We start from the raw sequence: 17,274 nt of genomic DNA, 5'->3' as shown, positions 1-17,274 counted from the left end.
CGCCCCCGTGTTCCCTTGGCTGTCGTGAGACGGGGCCCAGGGGCCGAGAAGTTCGAAGGGGACGTGGCCGCCTCCGGAGCTAATGAATCCCACACAGTCACGGACCTGAAAGGCTTTCGAAGCATCCCATTTAAAGGCTCGTAAGGAGATGATTTGGCCCGAAAGCCGCTGGTAGGGCATCTCCGTGACCCGGTCAAGTTAGAGGAGTTGGCCGGTGTGCACAGATGGAATCCAGTTCTTGTGATTGTCACTTCGGGAATGTTGCCAACAGCGGCGACATTCCGACAGCCTCTGTATCCGGGATGCCTTCGGTGGCACAAAGTGCAGATTCTGGGAGGACAAGTACCGGGATCCCGCTGCAGTGTCTCGGCGCCAGAGCTGGATTGAGGACAACGCCCTTTGCGAGTCGCCACCTCTGACCTTGGGCGGGCTGCCTAATTTTATTTGCAAGCGTTTGAGGGATTGGTTCTTCAAAGTGCATGCGCCAGGATGCAAGAGGGAGTAACACGGAGGATTTGGGCTATTTTGCATCTAAGAGAGGGAGGAGCAAATATTCATGACCTGCCGTCACTCAGGAGATCTTATAGGACAGAACTGAACTGGTTCCATGAGGTTTCCCAGGCTGTACGTTTAGGAGAGCAGATAGCCCCATTTTGGGGGGGGTGTACATAGGGGTTTGAACCGCTCACCTTTCCATTAGTCAGAGGCTTAATCCATTGCACCCCTGAGGCCCCTTCCAGTACCTTTAATCCCCCCACCAACACCCCCCCCCAAAAAAAATCTGCCATCAAGTCGACTCAGCGACCCTTTATCAGGTTTCAGAGACTGTAAGCAGAAGCAAACAGCCTCATCTTTGACCCCAGACTCTAGTGATGGAAAGCAGGTGTGTGTTTATGGGGATAGAGGGTCACCAGAGAAGGGACTGAGGAAACTGAAGGTGATGACTGTGAGCTTGATTAGGCAAATGGTTTCCCAAGATACACCTATATGAAGATTCATCAAATTGACCAACACAACTCTCGTAGTGAAGACAGCTTATTCATCAATTTCACCTCCATAAAACTATGAAACAGGGAAAGAGCCGACTGAAACGATGACACAATTTCCTATGAAATACCCACAAGTCAGTGGGGGAGGGTGGGGAGATTCAATGTTTAGGAGATACTGAGCTTGTGTTAAGGTTAATAGCAAAATCTGGGAGTGCATAAGGTGTTGGTTGAAAGATACTTCACTGTCTTCAAGCGCAGCATTGGGCTTAAACATGTCTCCAGGCATGAGGATGGTGCAGGGTTGGCACTGTTTTGTTCTGTAATTCAACAGGATTCATGGTGCCCTGGTGGTGTAGGGGGCTATGGGTTGAGTAACCACAAGTTCAGCAGTGTGAAACCACCAGCCCTGCTCCGGGAGCAAGACAAGGCTGTCTGGTTCCTACAGTTTCGGAAACCCACGGGGCCCTTCTCTGCGCTACAGGGCGACCAGGAGTTGGAACCGCATCGATGGCAGTGTTTCTCTGAGTCTGGTAACTTGGGAGGGAAGGACCCAACCTGTACTTGAACTCACAATCTCTTTAAGTGGATTCCCTGGACTAGCCTTTGTGGTCTGTGTTCTTGCTTCTCTTGGATGGATGCATAGCAGTGGGGCAGCCAGGTGAAGGGTGTGTGTGTGTGTCTGTTTGCATTCTTGAACGTGTGTGTGTTTGCATTTGCATTCCTGAACCTGTCACCTGATCCTGCAGGGTGGGTTACTGAGAGTCTGCATTCCCACCAGCAGCGCTGGAGCGTTTCAGTGGCTCCCCATCCTCAACAAGTAGCCTTGCCAATGATCCAAGAGAACAGTAAGGGTCTGGAATATGTGGGCACTTCAAAAAAAATTGTGGAAAAATGAGATAAAAGATAAGGGAATTTTCCCAGAACTTTCTGATGCGCTCCTGCACATCGGGCAGCTCTAGGAACCACGGTGGGTTGGAGCTTGACACTGAGGTCAGAGTTAGGGCAAAGAGGACGCTTCTCCACTGACACAGTGCTGCGGCCGTGGTGGGGCAGTGTTCCCCTCTGTTGTACAGCAGGGTCTGGGGTTGGAACAGGCCTGACAACCAATGTCCTTTTTTTTCATGTTTGCAGTGCACTTGTCTGCCGCTGAAGACTCCACGTTCATTTCAGTTGTACTTTTTCTCTTTTAGTCACTCAGACCAAAATTAAGGGCTGAGAGATAAGGCACATAGAGGGATTTTTGTTGTAAAGCACACTATATAGCTACCCAGCCAATCTCAACAAATGAATCAACATCCTGCTAAACCTTCCATAAATGTGGTCCTTTCTCGCTCCACCCTCCCTCCCTCAGTATCCTGTCCTCTACCTCTCCCTATTGCCTATTCTTGTCTTTTGGTGTAGAAACCGGTTTCTGTTTTTCTTTATAATAATGGTGTTACTAAATATTTGCCTTTAGAAGATTGATGAAGTTTGCTAAGAATGTTTAGTTTCGTCCATGTCTTGTGGTGTTTAAGAGTTATCATTGTGTTTAATTGATGCATAACATTCCATTGTGCGAATGTACCCGAGTTTATTCATTTCTCTTATTGGGGCTTAGGGTTGCTTCTGTGTTTTTGCTATTATGAAAATTGCTGCAGTAAACATCAGTATGTATGTCTGCTCATTGCCAGATCAGACGGTCACAGTGCCTTTTGACTTTGGGTTGTGTGTACAGGCAGTAATTGTGCCAGGGGACACATGTGCCTTGATTAAAGGTCAGAATGATGCAGAGACATGAGGGTGGGGGCAGCTGGAGGGGGGTGTAGCTCCCTTCTCTTCAGAACTCACCTTTCCTGATTCACCCAGGAAGTGACACCAAGGGGCATGCCAGTGAGGCCACTCCTTAGCCAGGAAGGTGCTGGACTCTGCTTCAGAGGTGGGGCAGCCGTACATCCATCTTTCTCAGGGGACCTGAGCCCTGCCTCTCCCCTCAGAAGGCAGTGGAGAAACTTCATCAGGGACTCCTTCAGAGTCACCTGATGGGAGGGCGGAGCTGTCTGCCTGTGCTACAACAGGTATGGTGCCCACCTGGATTGAGACAGGGCTGGAGTCATTCCAGAACTTCTGTGGAGATCCCCCTTCAGTCAGGGCAGCAGCCGCTCTATTCAGGGCAGTGCCTCTCAGGCAGACCCCACATGAAGCAAGGTTGATGGCAAAATCTGGGGGGTGCCTTTCTATTCGGTGCAGCACCTTCCAGATGCACCCCGAGTTCTGCGGAAAGCAAGTGGTGAAGGGAGTGTGGGGGCAGCAAGGGAGGAGAGCAGGCCTCCAGAAATGAAAGCACACCATGACTCTGATGTTCGACTTTAATGCCGCCCGAGGGTCCCCAGGCCCTGTGCCCCCAAGTGCTCACAGAGCGGGGCATGAACATGCATGGGCCATGTTATCCCATGTCCACAGTCCAGCATGCACAGAAGGTACACGCGGGGCCAGGGGGCTTCCCACATGCCCCGGTGCTTGCCTGTTTCCCCACACCCCCAATCTCTGTTCCCACGGTGCCCAGCCCCTGCCCCAGTGTACACACATGGACATACATGCAATGTTTTGTTTCTTCCACAATCGAAACACTGCCTCTTCCCACCACTGCCACACCTGCCACCCCCACACTACAGCTTTGGTGGGTGAAAGCTCTTTAAGTCAGGATCCAGAGTCAGGGAGACCTGGGAACTCTCCCGAGCATCAGGTGGGTGCAGGAGGCAGGCGTTGGAGTTTCTGCCTGGGGTCAGACACGCTGTGTGAAGAGCCTGTGGTGTCTGGCGGTGGTTTCTCACAGCCTCTTCGGTGGTCCACCTCACACACCGTCCCCCCAAATGTCGTCTTCCCATTCCTCCAGAGAACCACCCGGGATGGGAGGGTCAAACCACTTGCTCAGATGGAGCCCCCCCACCCCGGGACAGCAGGGGGAGCTTTGCAGAGTGGGTGGCCGCCTCCTGCACAGGGAACAGCGGGCAGCCCGGAGAACCATCCAGAAGTGGGAGTCCCCAGCCCCCCTTTGCTCAGAACAGTACTGGTGGAATCCCTCCCCTCTGGTCTTTGGCTATAGCCTCTTCCTGTCGTTGCTGCGGGATTCTTAAATGTGTGCACACTGCAGCTCGTCCAGGCTGGCACTGCGCCACGGCCCACACTCTTCAGATGCCCACCTGCCAGCCTATTGAACCTGGCGCCTGGGAGGGAAACGCCAGACTCCACGGATGGTGGCACATCCGGGGTCTGGCTCCCTAGGGGCCGCTGGCCGGTCTTGAGGTGGGTGAGGGGCACTGACCTGGGGCCCTCCTTCCTGGAGCAGCGCTGGGCCCGGCTATCAAGGGCTGGACGGGAACTGACTGGCGGAAGCCACTGCCTCAAGGGTGACCCTTTCTCTGGAGGCCACAACCACAGGGCACAGCTCTGACGCTGCCCCCTCGCTTGGCCTTGGCCTCTCAAACCGGGCCACTAGAGTTGTTTGGTTCCATTAGAAAGCACTCCAAGTGGGCGGCCTGTCTCCCTTCTGCCTGCCTGCCTGCCCTGTCTCCCTACCTGGCCCAGCGTCCACTGCTGGGAAAAGCGCTTGGGGACTAGTCCTTGTTCGGGGTCCCCACAGCACCCAGTGAGTCTCTGGCCCTTTCCTGAGCAAATGTGCATGTGAGTGGGCAGTTGCTCCATGTCTCAAAGGGTGGACCCAGGGCCCAGTGCGAGCTGCCCTGCTGACCACTGCCCTGTGCACTGGGCTCCACTTGCCCCAGCTTTCTCCTGAGCAGCCAGCTCTGGGGCTGCCAAGAGAGAGCTGGGCAGCGCTGCCTCTTGGGGACATGGAAAGGGCGGGTGTTGCTGTCAGAATGAGTCAGGAGCCAGGCTTTGGGGAGAAGCTGCAGGCAGGCCCTCAGCTCCTGAAGGCATGGAGGAGAGAGGATGTCCCCCTGCCCCTGCCTGGGAAGCTGCAGGCCTGTCTTCCCGGCTCAGAAATCAGTCTCCACTGTGCCTCCACTCACATCAGAGTGACATTCAGGTGCCACTCCACCCACTCCACCCCCGCCCACCACCCCAGGCACCAGGGCATTGGTCACCAGTCCCAGAAGGTAGGTGGCCCGAGCCTGGAACCTGGCTCTCTCTCTTCGGCAGCCAGCCCTTGCCTCTACTTCCTAGTCTGCTCCTGTGAGACCCAAGTGCATGCCCTCAGCAATTCTCTAAACCCCACTCCGGAGGAGGGCCCCTGCGGGACAGGCTAGATCTGGCCCAGGGTTTCCAAGGCTGTGACTGTTGAGTAGAAGCAGGTTGCCTCACCTTTCTCTTACAGGTCGGCTGGTGGGTTTGAACTGCTCACCTATCTGTTCGCAGGCCTAAGCTTAACCCACACACCATCAGCTTCTGAAGACATCCCTTGGAGAACTGGGGAAGGAGCCAACACTCCTGAGGGAGGTCTCAGGGTCAGAGCTGGTGCATTCTGACTCGTGCCTGCCTGAAAGACCGCCTGCCTGCCCGTCCACTGGGCTGCAGCGGGCAGGCGGGGGTCTCCCTGTGGGCGGCAGGAGCAGCACACAGGGGCATTCATCATCTGGGGCTGCTGCCTGGCCCCTCCTTTGCTGCTCAGAGCAGAGTGAACACCCACTGGGGGATAGAAAGGGGGTTCACCCCACGACTGGCCGGCAGCCCAGGAGGCGGCTGCACCTCTAAGAAGAGAAAGATCTAGGCGTCCTGCCTGCAAACCGCGGACTCTCCGCAGGGAGGCTTGGATCTCAGCTTTCCTCTGGAAGAAGGTTAACACAGACACCCCTCCTGCCCAAGCAAGGAAGGAGGTAGGTGGGGAGCAGTGAGCCCCCAGGGCGGGCTGTAAACGTGGTGGCGATCTAAGGCCAAAGTGGTCCTCCGCTGTGGCAACTACAGTGACATCTCCCCAAGATAGTGAGGGTTGCGCTCTGGGAAGGGGGACCAGGTGGGCAGTCCACATCTTCCCATAGTTGGAGAGGGGTGCTCCTGTGTTCAGTTGGGAAAGGCTGGGGGCTGGGGCACCCCCCACTCCCACCATAGCTGTGGGCAGGAAGGACAGTAGGGGATGTGCTGAGCCTACCCTAATTTGGCTATGTGCCTCCGTGAGGGTCCGAGACTCAGGAGGACAGTGATTCTCTGGACTTCCGGGTCCAACCCTTGGAGACCCCATCAGCTACCAGCTCGGAGGGCCAGGCCTCGAAGTTGGACTTGGGGAGTGTAGGTCCCCAGAACCCTGCCAGCTGGCCTCTGGGGTGCTACGGGGGAATGGCGGCTGTGCTGCCCTCAGCAGGTCCAGGGCTGAGGGGCATGCTGGAAGTGACCCCTGCAGAAACCTGACCCCGGCACCGCCCAGGGGCCCCCGGCTCCTGCTGGAAGCCTCTGCTCAGGCCAGGCTACTCACCACCACGTGATCTTGAACTCGTAGATGGGCCGCTTGCAGTAATAGTGGTTGACCAGGTGCTTGTCGCACACCCCGATGCACTGGTGGTCCACCATGAGACCCTGGGCTGACAGGTCCGTCACCAGGCAGTGCAGCAGGTCGTAGACATCGGCCACGGCCTCCCAGGGCCCGAAGGACACGTCCACCTCGCAGTGGTGCTCAAAGAGCTGCCCGTCACTGTCGCTCCGCTCGAAGCGCAGGGAGCTGAGCAGCGGGCACTCGTAGGGCGTGATGGGCATCTCCTCCTTGAAGATGCAGACCTTGAGCTTGGCGAAGCGGGCCTTGCGCTGCACGGCACGCAGCCGGGCGATCTCCACGATCCGCTCCAGGTGGTCTGTGGGGGCAAACGCAGTGGGCACCCGGGGAGGTTGGGTAGTGGGGCGGGGCAGGGGAGTCCCGATGATCTGTGATGCACCTGGGGGGAAGGGCACAGGCAGAACCAGGTCCAGGGGCCGTCCGGGTTCAGACTCAAGGCCTCCCCGCTGGTGTCAGCTTGGAGCCACGCCCCGTCGGCTTTGCAGAGACAAGCGCTGCGGAAGCAGGCCTTGCTTCCTAAGCGCCTCAGGCTCGACGTGAACTTCCAGCTTTTAGGTGAGCAGCGGAGGGTGTGAACTGTGATGCCACCCAGGGCCCCCAGAGCAAAAAGGAAACTGAGGCTGTGTGACAAGGGGAGCCACTCCGGACTGAGTCCTCTGGGAGCAAGTGGCAGAGGAGCTGACCAAAGTCCCGGAGGGGGGCTGGGGGCCCTCCCCGCCCCACCCCCTGCACTTGACCCTCACCTTTGTAGTAGGGCATGAGGCCCAGGAACGCCTGGCGCACCTTCTCGCCCTTCAGCGGCTGCATGTTCTCCAGCTGCTCCAGGAGCGCGCCGATGGCGTAGTACTGCGCCTCCTTGTACACGGCCCGCACCCGCTGCCGCTGCGGCAGGTCCCCCGAGCGCAGGAAGTTCAGCACGTCCCTGAGCGGGCAGGAGAGGGGGCTGGTGACCAGGGGCCCCTGGGCCAGTCACCGTCGCTTCTGTCTCCTGGTCTGTGAAATGGGGCAGGGTGGGGCACTAGCTCACAGTGTTGGGAGAGGATGCGATGAGTTCGTGCACGATCAGTTCGTGCACGAGGGACTCAAGCTCCTTGCTGCCACGGCGATGCTGACCCACAGCAACCCACGTGCATGCTGTAGAAACGTGCTCGGCAGGGTTGAAAATTGGTTGGGGGGGGAGGTCAGGGTAAGTATTCATTTCTCCTTGCTTCCCCACCTACTTCCCTCCCAGTCCCCAGGAATAAAGACTGTATTTACACAACATACAGTGACCGGCACTGCAGTGAGAGGAGGTGGCAGGCAGAAGGATGAGCCACCCTGGCCCAGAGTGAGGCCGAGGATGCTCACTTCCGGGAATGAGCCTGTTTCCAGACGTGTCCTCCACCTGGCTGGAAGGGGCCGCGGAGCCCCCTGCAGCCCACCATGAACTGGGCCACCTCTGGCCAATCTCTCTTTATGTTGCTTTTCGTTTTGTGGTGGTAAATCTACATATAATGAAACATTTGCCAATTCAATGTGAACTCCTTCCCACCAAGTCCATCCTGACTCAGGGCGGCGCTGTGGGACAGAACTGGCCCCCGAGTTCCCGAGACCGTGACCCTTCACAGGAGGGGGAAGTTCCACCTTTCCCCCTTGGAGCAGCTGGCGGCTTCCAGCGCCCACAGAGTGGCTTGGCAGGTTCAGCTGCTGACTGGTGGTTAACAGCCCGGCGAGAAAAGCAGTCACCAGAGCTCATCCCTCGGCCTCTGCATATGTCACCTCGCTCAACATGGGTCCTTTTTGGCTGGTTTATTCCACTCTATATTGTAGCGCGACCAAGACCTCATTCCTCCTTCAGGGCGTGCAGACCGGTGGTCTGGCGGCACAGCGATTAGGAGTTGGGCTGCTGACCGCGAGGTTCGCAACCTCCAGCCCCTTCTCCGAGGGAGAGAGATGGGGCTTTCTACTCCCGTGCAGAGTGACCGCCTCAGAAACTCACAGGGGGCAGTTCTGAGGGTCGCTGAGGCGGAAGGGCCTCGATGGCACGGAGTTCTGTTCCGGTTTGATGTGGTGCCACCTTGTTCCTTCATCACTTGATGGACACCGAGGTGGCTCCTGCCTCTGGGTGGGTGTTCGTCCTGTTGGCGTGAACGCAGGTGTGTGTGGATCCAGCTTTCTAGGAGGGGCACTGCTGGGTCACTGGGTAGGTGCAGGTCTCACTCTGGTTCCCAAGGCGGGGGGACCATTTTACATGCCCCCCAGCAGTGGGTGGGTGGAGGGGGTCCCCATTGTCCACCTCGTGGCCAACACCACAGAGCACTCTGGATGGGCTCAGAGTGGTTCCTGCTGCCCAGGACGGGAGGGGACGTCTCCCATCCACACCATGAGAATCGGATGGGGCTCCTGGAGGAGGAAGTTTAGTTTCGTGCCCTCTCCTAAGTCGAGGTCCCCCCCCCCTTTTGGAGAATGATGTTATGAGGCGCCATGGCGTTGGTTCCATCTCATAGCGACCCCTGTGCACAACAGAATGAAATGAGGATGGCCCGGCCCGGCGCCATCGCATGGTCATTCTCCCATTTGAGCCCATCAAGGCGGCCACTGTGTCCACCCGTCTTGCTGGAGGTCTTCCTCCTTCCCACTGCCCGGCTACTTTACCAAGCACAGTGTACATGAGGCTCAAACGTGCTCACTCAATAGTTTCTACACAAACGAGTCTGTGACACAGAGGGTATTCTTCCAGCCAGGCAACCGTTCTTAACCTCCTGTTCCGAGCTGCTCCTCCTTCCGGCTTGGCCGAAGCTTCTTACCTCAGAGCATCAGGCTCAAGGCAGACACTTTTGATTCCTTAAGCTAAACTACCGTTCCATTTTAAGATGACTCCAGGGATGTTTCTGGTTGAATGTTTAAAGATGATCTTAGCTTCAGGGGTTTATCCGCCCCGCACGGCTTCAGAAAGTTCTAGATTCCATGAGAACTTGAAATTCTGGCCTGCATATTCCCCCTTTGAATCCTCGATGGAATCTTCGCTCAAACAGTTCAGGCATGGTAGCTGGGTACCACAAAGGAGGCAGCTGTTCACAGGGACAGTGAGTCACATGTTCCACTTCCTGTTCCTCCTTCTGACTCCGTGGCTCCAAGTAATCAAGGGCAATTATGCCTTGGACAGCCACAGGTGAGCTTTTGAGCTCCAGGTGTTACACAACAAACTAGGAGGTACAACAGGAGCAGCAAACACATTATTAGGCTGCTGTGCTGGGATGTGCCATGAAACCGTGACTGGAACCTTCCACACCAGGAAACCACATCCCAGCAGGTGTCTGGTTGTACCTGAACAGCCTCGGCATATACTTTTTATTTGGGGCGGGAAGAAGGGTGCGTGGGTGGCACTGTGGTAAACATATGTACCACTCAACTTTTGCCAGTTCAACGTTGTCCTGTGACAGTCTGTGCAAACCTGCCCTGAATCGCTCCACACCCCCAGCCTGTTCTTCCTCCCTGTTGCTCTTGGTAACCACTGAGCAACTCTGGCCTCTGGACACATCTGCCTTCCCGACTTTTTCTGTACGTGAGGGCCTACGACGTGCATCCTTTTATGGACAGTTCACTTCGCTTAGCATCGCATCTTCAAGCTCAGTCCCTATTGTAGCACGGGTCCCACTTCATTTCTCCTCCTGGCGGGGCAGTGGGTACTCATGGTATGTTTGATGGGCGTTACGTGGTTTAGTTTCCACTTTGGGCTGCGGTGGGCAGTGCTGTCGTGAACCCTGGTGGACGTGTCTTCTGGGTCCACGAGTAGGGGTGGCACGGCTGGGCCATACAGTAGTTCTGGTTCTTGTTTCCCGAGGAACCGCTGCCCCCGCCCCGTTGGCCAGAGTGACAGTACCAGTCTGCCTTCCCACCAGCAATGGTGAGGGGGGTTCCAAGCGCCCCCCATCTTCCTCAACGTTATTTTGTTATTTATTTGCTTTTCACATCCCAGTGGAGATGAAAGGGCATCTCACTGGGGTTTTGTTCGGCACCTCTCTGGAGGCTAATGATACGGAGTACCCTTTCATGTGTCTGGTGACTGCTTCAACGTCTCTTTTGGTGAAATGTCTATTATAGGCCTTTGCTCGTTTGGATTGTTTATCTTATCTGCTATTAAGTTGCCACGCACACACATATAGCCTTTTTTGGGGGGCGGTGCACAGAGGGAGATGAATGAATGTTTTATATGATGGGGTCCCATTTACTTATCTCTTGCTGTTTTGCTTCTGTTCCCTCTTGGATAATCTACTGCTGAAAGCTGAGCCTGCCTGGGCTGCCCGACTTGTTCTTCTGAAAATGCTCTGGCTTTAATTTGCACATGTAGGTCCTTGATCCATTTTGAGCTTGGCTGTGGTAGGAGGCATAGATCCGGCTTGGTTTTTTCTGCACGTGGAAAGCCAGTATTCCCAGCATCCCTTGCTCAAAAGACTCTTCTTTCTCCACGGAGTGGACTTGGCCGCTTTGTCCAAAATCCGTTGACTGTAGATGGGTGGGCTGATTCTATTCCAGTGGCCTGTGGGCCTACTGTGATAGCAACCCTGCTGATGAGATTGTGGTAGTGGTACAGTGTACAAGCTTGTTAAATCACCAAGAGTGAGTCCTTCTCCTTTGTTCTTCTCTTCCCACAATGCTTTCGCCATTTGCGCCCAGCCTTGCCTGGGCTGGAGAACTGGACAGATTCTTAGATGCTGCAACGTACCTTAACTGACTCGAGAGGAAACTGAGTCTCAATAGACTCATATCAAGGGAAGGGATGGAATCTGTGTTAGAAATCTCCCAACAACACCACAAGTTCTGGATCAGATGGTTTCACTGGGGGATTCTACCAAACACTTAAAGAATTGATACCAATACAGGTTAAACGTTCTCAAAAGATAGAGAAGGAAGGACTGTGCCCAAACCAGGGACAAAACCAAGGTGAACTCCCTGCCATCCAGGCGACGCTGACTCACAGTGACCCTCTAAGACAGGGTAGAACTGCCCCTGGGGCTTTCTGAGACTGTCGCTCTTTAACGGGAGTACAAAGCCCACCATCTTTCCCCCACCCAGCGACTGGTGGTTTCGAATTGCTGACTCTGCGGATCGCTGCCCCACAGGCACCCACCACCATGCCACCAGGGATCACAAACCAGGGAAAGATATCCCACCCCCAGAAGAAAACAATAGGACACTATCTTTGAAGAGCTCGGCTGCAAAAATCCTCAACAAACTGGCATGTCCAGAAGGCAGGAAGGGGCAGGTAAGGAGGAGGACTGGAAATGGGGAACCCAGGGAGGAAGTGAGGTGAGGGCTGTCATCTTGAGGGGATCAAGACCCCTTCTCCCGAAACAAAACAAACAAAATGTGGAATGGAAAACCAATGTGCTCTGTATACCTCCAGCCCCAACGACAGTGAAAAGTACAACCCAAGCCCAAACAGGTCCCCTAGAACCTTCCGAGAGCCTTGGTGAGTTCTGGAGAGCCCAGTCCTGGAGGGAGCCCCAGCTCAGGCAGCTGTTACAGGAGCTGCCAGCTGGGACCAGCCAGCACTGTCTTTACCCACACGGCCAGCGCACAGAAATCTTTTTATAGCTCTGCGGAGCGAAGTGACACTTTGTTTTCTCGGCCTTGGGGGGCAGCTGATAGCCCACAGGGGACACCGGATGTTCCCAAGCAGACAGATGTGAATCTTCCCTGGTGTGGATGTTCCTTCCGGCTCGGCAGCCAGCACAGAGACATGGGGTTTGGAAGCTTTCTGCCTCTCTGGTCATCTCATTCAAGGTCAAGGGCCTGGTCAGTTCTTCGGTCGCCTCCAGAGCGAGGAAAGTGTTGGCCACATTCCCTGAGAGGGATGTGGCTGGCGATGGTGCCGCTGAGCGGGCACCTGCTCGTGGGACAGAGCAGGCCTGCACTTCGGGTGAGGGGTGTGGGGGTGGGCAGTGTTTGTTAGCCATCATCTTTATGGGGACAGACTGCCAGGACTTTCTGCCGCGGGGTGGGTTTGAACTGTTCACCTGTAGGTTAGTAACCAAACACAAACCATCTGTGGCACCCAGGGCCGGAGGGAGGGGTCACACCAGTGGTTTCTGCTTCCATCTCCATGCCTGGTAGGCCTGCGTGCAGGGCAGCTATCGTTCCTGATTGCACAAACGTTCTGTTCCTTCTGAACAACGGAGGACTTTGAAGACTTTTCTGGGTGGAATCAAAGAAGGGTGACCCTGCCTGGGCCCCCTCCTGACCTTTTGCGGTGGGTTTGTTTTGAACTAGGAGCCCTGGTGGTGTGGTAGTTATGCACTGGGCTTTCTAACGGCAAGGCCAGCAGTGTGAACCCACCAGCTTCCTCTACGGGAGAAAGATGAGGCTTTCGACTCCCATGAACTGTTAAGAGTCTCGAAAAACCACGGAGGCAGTTCTGCCCTGTCCTGTAGGGTCGCCCTGCATCAGCATCGATCGACTCCATGGCAGTGAGCCTGGTTTCGGTGGCTTTACTTTGAACTGTGGGACGGAGTCTGGAGACCACCTGGGGACACTGAAGGCCCCAGAGCTCCGTCTGGATCTCAGACTGCTTTACAGCACCCTCGCCACCAGGTGGCGTCTCACTGACTCCTTTCCATGCAGGTGACAACTTCTTGGTCTTAAAGGGCCAGCAGCAGAAGTAGTGTATGGGCTGTCTGTGACTTCTTTGTCATTGTCTCTTGGAGGGGAAAAAACCCTCCAAATTCTCGTGGCTTAGTGGGCTACGAGGTCAGCAGTTTGAATCCACCAGCCCCTCCTCCTTGGGAGAAAGATGAGGCTGTCTGCCTCCATCAAGATGTACAGCGTGGTAGATTCTACAGAACAGTCGAGTCAGAACCGACTGGATGGCAGTGTGTGTGGTTTTGGGTTGCCTCTGCACAGCCTCAGAAACCTGCACAGTCTGGGAAATCAGCTTGTCTGATACCGGATGGGGTCCTTCCCGTCCCCCAAGTGAACGCCTGTCTACTGACTCTAGCTTACTGCTTCCCTCCTCCCCTTCCCTGTGCACCTGGCAACCATGAAAGACGGGGCTCTCTACTCCCTCAGAGTGACAGTCCTGGAAAGTCCCAGGGGCAGCTCTACCCTGTCCTGCAGGCTTGCTGTGAGCCAGCATCAGCCCTGGAGCAGTGAGTCGGGCGTGGTTCTTTGGGGTTCTATTCCAGGTGTGCAGGTCCATCCTGCAGCACCTGCAGGCGCAGACAACCAACAAGAACAACCACAATTTGCCAAGCCTTTCTTCCGTGACCGCTGCTGGGTTTGTGCCGTCAATACTGACAGTGGCCTTCTGGGAATGGAGGAAGATGCCAAAGGTCCCAACCCCAACCCACGTGACAGGCTTGCAGAGACCACGGGTGACTGTGCAGGGAGAGACTCACCCAAAGTAGGTGCCGTCGCGGTCGATGAAGTACCGGCCCTCGGCGTCGGTGGGGATGTAGTGCCGCCCGCTGAACATGGCAGCCAGCATGGTGTCTTCGTAGCGCCGCAGGGTGGACAGGCGCGTGGTGAAGTGGGCCCCTCCAATGTTGAGCGGGACCACCTCAGGGAACTGCAAAGGAGTCATGGGGGCTCAGCCAGACAGTGGGAATGAGAGACAAGCTTTCTGATGGGGACCTCACACCATCCACTCTATCACTCTATCTGGGGTCCCCTGGAATGCTTTCCAAGTCCTACCCACTACACCCCAAATGGTTGAGTCAATGCCAACTCATGGCGGCCCCATGTGTCACAGTAGAACTGGGTCCCCAAAGGTTTCTGGTGGCTCATTTGTGGTAAGCAGGTTAACAGACCCTCTTCCAAGGTCCCTCTGGTGGCCTTGAACCTCTGACCTTTCACTTAGCAGCCAAGTGCATGCACCATTTGCCCCACTCAAGGCCTAGCCCACTTCTAAAACCAAACTCCAAACTCGTTGGTGTTGAGTTGACTCGACCCCTGGGGAGCCCAAGTGTTATAGAGTGAAGGAAGAGATGGTGACCCACTGCCTGCAAGACCACAGCCAAATATAACCACCCCCATACACACACACCGTAGAGTACAGTTCTACTACACAACGCATGACGTCACCGTGAGGAACCAATGTGTCGCGGAGGGGCTGGGTTTTTGGGCAGGCCCAGGCCTGCCCCCAAATGTTGGTGGTGGTTGCTGTGGAGTCACTTCCCACTCAGATGATGCCATGCATGTCACTGTAGAACTGTTCCCTGGGTTGTCAGGGGGATGGCCTTTCTGGAGCAGAGAGAGCACTTGGTCTGCCTTGGGGACATCTCTGGGTGAGAACAAGACATCACCTGTTCAGCTACTAAGCAAGCCTGGCTGGGAGCCCTCTACCATCTGCTCCTCAGACCAGGCTTTCAACTCCTGTGAAGAGTGACAGCCTCGGAAACCCACAGAGGGAGTTCTCCTCTATCCTACAGCGTCCCTGTCCGGTGGAACCGACACCATGGCAGTGAGTTAGCTTAGGTTATTTTAAGTGAGCCCTGGATCGCTGTTGCCACCCAGAGGCCCAGGATGGAGTTAACCAAATGCTCTCTCCTGGGCCGCCAGTCTGAGTCCACTCCATTGTGGCACCTGGTGTAATACACTGGCATTTCTTCTCTTCAGTGCCCTGGCCCTATCAGATGTCAAACTGCCCGAGGGTTGGTGGTCTCTAACCCTGGGCCATCTGGGGCAGGCCTCTGCAGGCGCCTATTGAATATCTCCAGACACCTACTCATCATTCTCTGTTCCTCACCATCCCCTCCTACTGATTTTTAGAGATTGGCTCCAACCTGGCTGAGGTGTGTGCACACACACACACACACACGCACACACACACGCACATGCACACGCACGCGCACGTGTGAGAAGGACAGGGAAATAGGGTGAGATTTGCCCAGGGAAGTTCCAGGCACCCCCTCCCTACCCTACCCGGGAAGCTTCAAGTCCCACCTGGGGAAGCTCAGGCCTTTTTCTTTGTTGTTGTTTTGGGGCTTCCTTGGCCCACAGCTTCTACCTAGTGCGTCAGAAAGAGATGAGGCCAGTTCTTTCTCCCACAGACCCCTGGATCGCCGGGCGGTTTACCCTCTGCCTGTTTTGCAGTGATATGGCATCTCTTCGGTGCCAGTGAAAGTCTTCGCGTGTTTATCCAGACAGGTGCTTTTCCCACCTTTCAAATCCTTTGTGAAATAAAATTCCAAGCTCACTGCCATCCAACCCATAACGACCCCCGTGAGTTGCCAAGGCGTCAGTCTTTACAGGAGCAGACAGGCTCGTCTTCCTCTCGCCGTGAAGGAAGCCCCAAACAAAAACAAACTCACTGCCATCGAGTCAATGGTGACTCATGGCGACCTTGTAGGACGGGGTAGAACTACCCCCAAGTTAGTGGAAAGGTCTTCTGATTGTTCTATGTAGTTGTTGCTGCTTTCTGTCAAGTCAGCCCCCAGCTGATGGGCACCCCATGCACAATGGGGTGAGAAGCTGCCCTGCTCTGTGCCACCCCCAAATAGTTCCTGTAATGATAATGCACAGAGCACTCCTTAATCCCCCTCCCCAACTGCTCTTGGTGAAAATCGGCACCACTGTGCCATCATGGGCCCTTTTCTTCCAACTGCTATGAGAACTTCCAAACGAAGGGCTAGCTGCTTGAATCCACCGACAGGTGCCGACAAAGAAAGGCCTGGCGCTCTGCTTCCCGAAAATCCACCCATCGGAGACGCTCTGGAGCACAGTTCTACTCTGACACACAAGGTGGCGCCACGAGGCGGTGTCCAAAACCAACTCCCTGCCCCCGAGGTGACTCAGAGTGACCATACAGGGCAGGGAAGAAGTGGCCCCGTGGGTTTTTCGAAGCTGTCATTTTACAAGAGAGCATCCTCGTCTTGCTCCCGCGGAGAAGCCGGTGGTATCAAAATGCTGACCTTGCGGTTAGCAGCCCAACTACATCGCATGGCTCCCGGGCGTCTGGCTAGTCCTGTCCATTCTCACAAGCTCTGGGTGCTGGAGAAGCTTGGAGAAGCTCACAGGCTGGGGGCGGGGCGGCTCCAGGCGCTGCAGCCCCTTGGGCTGGGGCAGCTTAGAAACTCTTTAACACCCAGCCCTCACCTGACCATCACATGGTAGTGACCGAAGGGCAGAGGGAAGCGATAGTTCCAGGGAAGTCAGCAAGGAGCTAATGGGACCCACCCCTCTTTCAGCCTCAAGCCATACTCTGTGCCCAAGGGCCTCGCCCAGCATGGCCGGCTGGCCCTGGGGGCTCTGTCCCCGCGGCCCAGGCTCCCCACCTGGCACCACCTAGCCCCAGCTCCTGGTTTCCACTTCCAGTGCCCAGCAGCTCCCGTCTGCCTCCGGCTTGCCCTGCTCCTGAGGGTGAGGGGGAATCCCTCCGGGCAGCGAGGCCAGGGGCCGCGGGCAAGGGGCACAGCTGCACCCGGGCTTCCCGGGAAGCCACTGGCACCTGCGCTCGAGGTCCTGTTAGCCGCCAGGCCGCCCTCCGCCGGCCCGTGGGGGCGGGGCAGCGGGGTGGGGCCCGCCATCCTCCCGGCGGGGCGCGGTGGAGGGTTTGAGGACCAGGTGCCCCACGCACGGGTACACTCGGCCATTCCCAGTGGGGGCCCCTCACCCCCAGGCCCGGCCCGGTACCTCTTGGGGCAGCAGCGGCAGCGCGTGCCCCGCCTGCGTGGCCGTCGGGGTGGCTGGCTCCAGAAAGTCGTCCTCGGCGTCGGAGCTGGACATGGCACCGGCCGGGCGACGGCTGTCTGGCTCCCGCCCCGTGACTACCACCATCCCTCTGGCTCTGCACAGGGGGCGCGGCTCGGCCACTAGCGCCCGGCAGCG

General features: G+C 56.3%; 2 protein-coding genes across 4 annotated transcripts in view; both read right to left on the bottom strand.

Moving 5' to 3' along the window:
- The window catches only part of RABGEF1 (RAB guanine nucleotide exchange factor 1), a 45,236-nt gene extending 44,934 nt beyond the window's left edge, over positions 1 to 302 (bottom strand). The window contains exon 1 of the mRNA XM_045284517.1: positions 106 to 302. Within this exon, the coding sequence (XP_045140452.1) occupies positions 106 to 125 (20 nt within the window). The 5' untranslated portion in view covers positions 126 to 302. The remainder of the gene's footprint in view (positions 1 to 105) is intronic.
- A 3,018-nt stretch (positions 303 to 3,320) lies between these two features.
- Positions 3,321 to 17,245, bottom strand: KCTD7 (potassium channel tetramerization domain containing 7). Of its 3 annotated transcripts, none has more exons than XM_045283816.1 (5): positions 17,080 to 17,245; positions 13,845 to 14,014; positions 7,212 to 7,390; positions 6,394 to 6,847; positions 3,321 to 3,958 (listed from the first exon to the last, which is right to left on the bottom strand). In XM_045283816.1, exons 1-5 carry the CDS (start codon positions 17,221 to 17,223, stop codon positions 3,820 to 3,822), a joined length of 1,086 nt encoding a protein of 361 aa, XP_045139751.1. In that variant the 5' UTR covers positions 17,224 to 17,245; the 3' UTR covers positions 3,321 to 3,819. The 3 variants fall into 3 exon arrangements, with proteins under 3 accessions (XP_045139751.1, XP_004705632.2, XP_045139754.1); XM_004705575.2 differs by having other exon boundaries at positions 6,394 to 6,766; XM_045283819.1 differs by lacking the exon at positions 3,321 to 3,958 and having other exon boundaries at positions 5,047 to 6,847.
- Between the last annotated feature and the right edge of the window lie 29 nt (positions 17,246 to 17,274).

This window comes from Echinops telfairi, unplaced genomic scaffold, assembly GCF_000313985.2.
Source record: "Echinops telfairi isolate 266 unplaced genomic scaffold, ASM31398v2 ScPeMD7_5;HRSCAF=22, whole genome shotgun sequence".
NCBI lineage: Eukaryota > Metazoa > Chordata > Mammalia > Afrosoricida > Tenrecidae > Echinops > Echinops telfairi.
Note: the sequence above shows the minus strand (reverse complement) of the source record. Positions and strands in the feature narration are given on the sequence as shown.

Excerpts from the sequence above, each read along its gene's own strand:
- KCTD7 (XM_045283816.1), bottom strand. The coding sequence starts at position 17,223 with ATGGTGGTAGTCACGGGGCGGGAGCCAGACAGCCGTCGCCCGGCCGGT. Across the intron at positions 14,015-17,079 it reads TGCCGCTGCTGCCCCAAGAG|TTCCCTGAGGTGGTCCCGCT; the intron begins GTACCGGGCCGG and ends ACTCCTTTGCAG. Across the intron at positions 7,391-13,844 it reads CGCGACGGCACCTACTTTGG|GGACGTGCTGAACTTCCTGC; the intron begins GTGAGTCTCTCC and ends CTGCCCGCTCAG.